The following is a 5830-nucleotide window of genomic DNA, read 5'->3' as shown; positions in this document are numbered from 1 at the left end:
CGTCCGTCCGTCCCCCCCCCCGCCCGCCCGCCACAACTTAACACACTCGCCTCCTGGGGAACCCAGGGAGCCGGGCTCCCAGGACATCCCCCCACCTTCACGTCTGGAGAGAACCCAGGAGTCCGGGCTCCCAGCCCCACAGGGACTGACACAGGGGCTGACAGTAATTACTTTATTCACAGTTGGGCGGAGATGAGATCAGCTTCTAGCCCGGACAAAGAACCCAGGCGTCTGGGTTGCAACCCCCATCCCATCCAGAGCATGGAGAGAACCCAGACATCTGGGCTCCCAGCCCCCTCCCCACCTCACTCCCAGCCCCCCCCCACCCGTCTCCAAGAGAACCCAGGCATCTGGCACCCCATCCATGGGGGGAGTGGGGGGGGCTAGAGCAAGACATTGCCCCACAGCTCCTCAGGCAGGTCCTTGAGCCCCTGAAGCTCCCGCAGACCCTGGGCAGGAGAGAAGACATCAGGCAGGAAACCAGGTGTCTGGGTGCCAACCTCCCTTCAAATGGCTCCCTTTACCAGCTGCACCCCCTCTGGCCTCACCCCCCAGGCTCCAATCCCCTCCCAGAGAACCCAGGCATCTGATTGCCCTCACTTCCAGCACTAGGCGGATGTTGGCTTTGATCTTTGCGCTGTCCTTGGTCAGGGTCTCACTGAGCCTGGTGGGGAGAGAGAGAGTGCCTGTCACCGGATCAGGGATGTGCACAGCTCTGGAGGGTAGCGGCTGAGGACGGATGAGTATAACAGCCCAGGGGAAGGGGTACAGCTAGCTCTTGGTGGGGGTGGCTTGGACAACTCAAGTCTAATACCCCAGGAGGGGGGCAGCTAGCACCACAACACACCCAGCTCTGAGGTGGGAATTGCCAAATATAACACCTCAAAGGGGCCAGTGATCATAAGGGCCCTGAGATGCAGCCAGCTCTGATGCAGCAGTGGCTGAGAACAGCTGAGTGTAACACTGCATGGCCAGCTCTTGAGGTGTAACAGATAGGAACTAGTTGAATGTAACAGTGGGGGGAGGGGGTGTTGCCTTGTTGCTCCCATAATGCAGCTAGCTGGCTTTGGGGTGGAATGACTGGAAAACAGCCAAGTATAACACCTCACAGGCCTAGATGCAGCCAGCTGTGGGGTGGGGAACCAGATGAGGGTGGACTAAGTATAACACTATAGGGGACAAGGGGGGGGCGTGGTGTCCCTGATGCCACAATGCAGCTAGTTCTGGGGTGGAAAAGACACGGACTGGTTGTGTATAACCCTGAGGGAGTGGGTTTGTCACTGCCATCATGGAACCAGCTCTAGGATGGAACAGCCCAGGAACAGGGCTCCCTGGGTCCAGGATGCAACCAGCTCTGGGGTGGCACATCCTGGCCAAGTATAACCCTACAGGGGTGGTGGGGGAGGCTTGCTGGTGCCGCACTGAAGCCAGGTCTGGGGTGTGGAAGCTAGGCACTAGCCAACTATAACAACCTAGGGATAGGGCTTAACAGGGCCATCATGCAGTCAGTTCTGGGGTGGAACGGATGAAAAAGGACTGAGTGTAACACTACAGGGGAGAGTTGACTTTTGGTGCCTCAATGCAGCCAACGATGTAGGAGAGCACTAGGGACCAGCTAAGTACAACAGCCCAAGGACCGGATGCCCCAGGGTGGTGCTGCAGCCAGCTCTGGGACAGAACATACTGGCCAAGCATAACCCTGCAGAGGGCAGTTGCTGGTGCCATGTTGCAACCAACTCTGGAATAGAAAGACTGGGTACTGGCCAAATATAATACAGCATAAGGGGGCTTGTCAGTGCCCCACTACAGCCAGCCCTGGAGCAGAACATATGGATGAGTAGAACCCTCCAAAGAGGGTCTTAGTGCTATAACACAGCCAGCTCTGAGATGCTGCAGCTGGGCACCAGCTGAGTATAAACACACCATGAGTGGGCAAGTGGGTTTGCTGGCATCAGGATGCAGCCAGCTCCAAGGTGGAACTGCCAGAATATAACTTTGCAGGCAGGGGGCATGTCTATGTCAAGATGCGCCCAGATCTGGGATACAACAGATGGGGACCAGCCAAGTATAACAGCCCAGAGAAAAAGCTCCTCAGGGTGGCACTGTGACCAACTCTGGGGTGGAACACACTGCGTTGTATAACTCTGCAAACATGGTGGGGGGAGGCAGGCTTGTCAGTGGCATGATGCAGCCAAATCCACGGTGGAACAGCTGTGTGTAACAGCACAGAGGTGGCTCACTGGTAACATGATGCAGCCAGGTCTTTGGGAGAGTGCTGAAGACTGACTGAGCATAACAGCTCACAGAAATGGCTCCCTGGGGCCAGGATACAGCCAGCTCTGGGATGGAACACACTGAGTACAACTCTGCAGGGTGGAGGCTTACTGATGCTAAGCTCCAGTTAGCTCTGGGGCAGAGTGGTTAGGCACCAGCCCAGTATAAACACAGCACAAAGGGGGCTTACCCGTGCCATGATGCGCCCAGCACTGGGGTGGAACAGCTGGTCACTGGCCAAGTATAATAGAGCATAGAGGGGGCTCCCTGGTGCTGTGATGTGCCCAGTTCTGGAGTGGAGCAGCTAGGCACAAGCTGGGCAGAACCCAGCTGGAGGGTGGGGGGACTTGCTAGTGCTTTGCTGCACCCAGCTCTGGGGTAGGAGGGCTGAGAACTGGCCAAGCATAACATAGCACAAAGGGGGCTTGCTGGTGCCACAATGTGCTCTGCTCTGGGACAGAGTAGCTGGGCACCAGCTGAGAAGAATGTAGCCTACAGGGGCCCCCTGGTGTGCCGGTGTCCAGCTCTGGGGCAGCCAGGAAGGCACTCACTGGCTGAGCAGGAGGCTGCGGCGGTGGATGAAATGCAGAGCCTCAGGCAGCGTCAGCTCCGCGAAGAACCCATAGCCCAGCGCCACACACACCCGCGATGGGTCTGGCCTAGGGGGAAGCAAAGGGCAGGGGTCAGAGTTCAGAGGGTGCTGAGGGGACAGGGGAAGGGAAGACACTCACACCTCAGCGCTGACGTAGACGTTGCAGCCCAGGTCGACCTGCGTCTGGAGAGGGCCTGATAAATCCTGCAGGGAGGAGGGATCAGCGGGGCCAGGACCTCTTGGGGACCCTGCAGTCCCCTCCCCCAAGGATGGCTGAGGTCCAGCTCCCAGATACCTGGGTTTTTCCACACCCCCCTGCCCCCCAGACTCCTGGGCTCTTCCAGAGCCCCCCACCCCAGCTCCCGGATCCCAACTTCTCTCCCTCCCCTCCTCCCAGCTCCCGGAGGCCTGGGTTCTCCGTCTACCCCCCACCCGTGGCACCCAGACACATGGGTTCTGCCTCAAGCCCCACCCCACGAGCCCCAGATGCCTGGGTTCTCCCCTCAACCTGGAGCCGCTCGAGGACATTGCGGAGCTGCAGCAGCTGTGCCAACTGCTCGAACACGGCATCACGGTGCCTCAGGACGTGCCTGGGGAGACAAGGCAGTGAGGGGGGCTGTAGGTCAGGAGTGAGTGAGGGGCATGGGGGAGGATGGGGGCTGCGGGTCAGGAGTGAGTGAGGGGTACTGGGAGGGGGCTGCAGGTCAGGAGTGAGAGAGAGGCACGGGGGGGGGGGGGGATGAGGGCTGCGGGTCAGGAGTGAGTGAGGGGCACCGGGGGGCGATGGGGGCTGCGGGTCGGGAGTGAGTGAGAGGCTAGGGGGGGTGGGGATGAGGGCTGCGGGTCGGGAGTGAGTGAGGGGCACCAGGGGAAGGGGCCAGCGCTCACTGCAGATCTCGCTGCAGGACGTCGCTCACGAAAGCCTCGTAACGCTGCACTTTCTCCGCCGGCGCCATCACTCCTCCGGGATCGCCCGGGATCAAAGGTCATTGCCAAGCCACGCCCCCTTTCCCCTCAGAGCAGCTCTTCCGGCACAGGGAGGACACCGCGGCCCGGTTTCGGGCCGCTACCAGAAATTAAGAGGAGGGTACTTCCGCTTTGGGGGGAACCTCCCCTCAGGTACAACTCCTATGCGTCACATCCGGGCAAGAAGCGATTATTCCCTCCCTCCCCCGGACTGTGCCGATAGGGCTGAGGGAGACGTGAAGGGTGGGGCCTGGCACTCGCCCGTTCCCTTGGAACTTGGCCCCGTCCCCTCCCAGCAGGCCTGCACTTGTGAGTCACCAAGGAGGGTCCTCAGATCTGCCCCCCAGACTTTTGGGAGTCCCCGTGTGTGGCAGGGGCCTCACCTCGGCCTCTGTCTTCTAGTCACGGATAATTTGGGTGTGAGCAGACCGAGACCTTGCCCTAACCCGGCCAAGCCTCTCTCCCAATCGGCCAAGGCGCAGCCAGCTCTGCGGGCGGGCAGCTGGGGAACTGCGGCGTAACATGAGCAAGACCGAAATGCCAGCTCTGGGGAGGAATGATACAGAGCTGCAGAGTATAAGACTGTTTGGAAAGGACCGCAAGGCACCAGCTCCGGAGCGGGAAGAGTAAGAAGAGGCCGGTACAGCACCGGATGGGGCGGGACAAGATGCAGCCACCCACTGGGGTGGCAGAGCGGGGGGCGGCCGAGTACAAGGGTGTCTAGAGAGAGCTCATATGTAGCCAGCTATGGGGTGGAACAGCTAAGGAACAGGCAGGTATCACAGATCCACCACGGCGCAGCCCCCGGCCACCGGGTTTGCAGGGGCAGCACGGGGTCAAGCTGAGGTAAAGGAAGAGGGCCCGAGGGCGCGCCTGTGATGAGAAAAAGTTGATAATTACTAATGTGCCCCCTCCGCTCTCCCCAGCAGGGAACAGGAAGCACCTTGCGACACTTCCGATCCATAATGGGTGTACTTCCGTCTCCACTGTGGCATGGCGGAAATAAAAGTAATATTTGACGGAGGGCGCCGCCGTGTTGGGTGTGGCATTGCACTACTACCGTGTTGGATTTCAGAGGCGGGGAAAGAAAGTGGCCATGTTGGTCAGGGGCAGGCAATTATTTTGGTCAGAGGGCTGCTTACTGAGTTTTGGCAAGCAATCGAGGGCTGCATGACAGGCACCCCAGGGCAGATGAATATTAATTTCCTAAAATTTTTAGGGGCCCCGCAGGCCAGATAGAATGGCCTGGCGGGTCGCATCCAGCCCCCGGGCTACATTTTGTCCACCCCTGATGTTGTGTCAGGGCTACAACCAACTGCAATCTTGGAACGCCATATTTGGTGTGGTCCTCCCCGCCCTTCAGCAGCGGGCGCCATCTTGGTTGTGGCAACCTATGATTCCCACAAGGACGCACCATCTTGGTTATGGTAAGCTGTGTCCTCAAGGGAAGCTTAAGGACCTTAAGGGAAGCTCCACGCCGCTGTCTTCCACGCTGCCATGATGGGTGTGGCAGTTGCATCATCTTGGCTTGTGCCTACAGTAATTCTGGGTAAGAAGGTAGAAGGAATCCCTGCCTTGAGTGGGGTGGTCAGGTAAAGGCCTGAGGGGACTGCCTTGAGAACCTGGCTGAGCTGGGGGCAGTGGCAGGTTTGAGATTTGTGGGGCGGAGCTTTGTCCTTTCCTGCCCACAACCAGATTGATGGAGGCAGGGACCCTGGTCAGCCCCAAAGCTGCACAGTCAGGGTTGTTTCCAGAACCACAAAGACAGTACAGGGGTAAAGTGTTTAAGGGATGGACATGTGCCAGGAGCCAGCATCTTGTGCAACAAAGCAGGTCCTGCTGGAGACCATTTTGAGTAGGGTGTGGATCATGGCATGCTGGCTGGCCCCCATGGTGGGCTGCCATCTTGAGTGTGGTAGGGCAAAGCTAGAGCCAGCTATGCTTTGTGTGGCAGGAAAGGGGGGGAGGGAGCGCAGCTGCAAGGGTTTGCATTGGGGG

General features: G+C 59.2%; 1 protein-coding gene and 1 long non-coding RNA gene across 3 annotated transcripts; one reads left to right on the top strand and one right to left on the bottom strand.

The window, feature by feature from the left end:
- Positions 1-158: 158 nt before the first annotated feature.
- On the bottom strand, positions 159-3943 carry UXT (ubiquitously expressed prefoldin like chaperone). 2 transcript variants are annotated; one of them, XM_059732544.1, is made up of 6 exons: positions 3755-3926; positions 3375-3456; positions 3006-3070; positions 2826-2933; positions 601-664; positions 159-449 (listed from the first exon to the last, which is right to left on the bottom strand). In XM_059732544.1, the coding sequence occupies exons 1-6, from the start codon at positions 3820-3822 to the stop codon at positions 384-386; spliced, it is 453 nt and encodes a 150-aa protein (XP_059588527.1). In that variant the 5' UTR covers positions 3823-3926; the 3' UTR covers positions 159-383. The 2 variants fall into 2 exon arrangements, with proteins under 2 accessions (XP_059588527.1, XP_059588526.1); XM_059732543.1 differs by lacking the exon at positions 601-664 and having other exon boundaries at positions 3755-3943.
- A 136-nt stretch (positions 3944-4079) lies between these two features.
- On the top strand, positions 4080-4856 carry LOC109282739 (uncharacterized). The gene is made up of 2 exons (XR_002089761.2): positions 4080-4458; positions 4759-4856. It is a non-coding gene; the product is annotated as an uncharacterized LOC109282739 (long non-coding RNA).
- Positions 4857-5830: the final 974 nt, after the last annotated feature.

Source organism: Alligator mississippiensis, chromosome 8 (assembly GCF_030867095.1).
Source record: "Alligator mississippiensis isolate rAllMis1 chromosome 8, rAllMis1, whole genome shotgun sequence".
NCBI classification, from domain to species: domain Eukaryota; kingdom Metazoa; phylum Chordata; order Crocodylia; family Alligatoridae; genus Alligator; species Alligator mississippiensis.
This window is presented reverse-complemented; position numbering and strand designations above follow the sequence as displayed.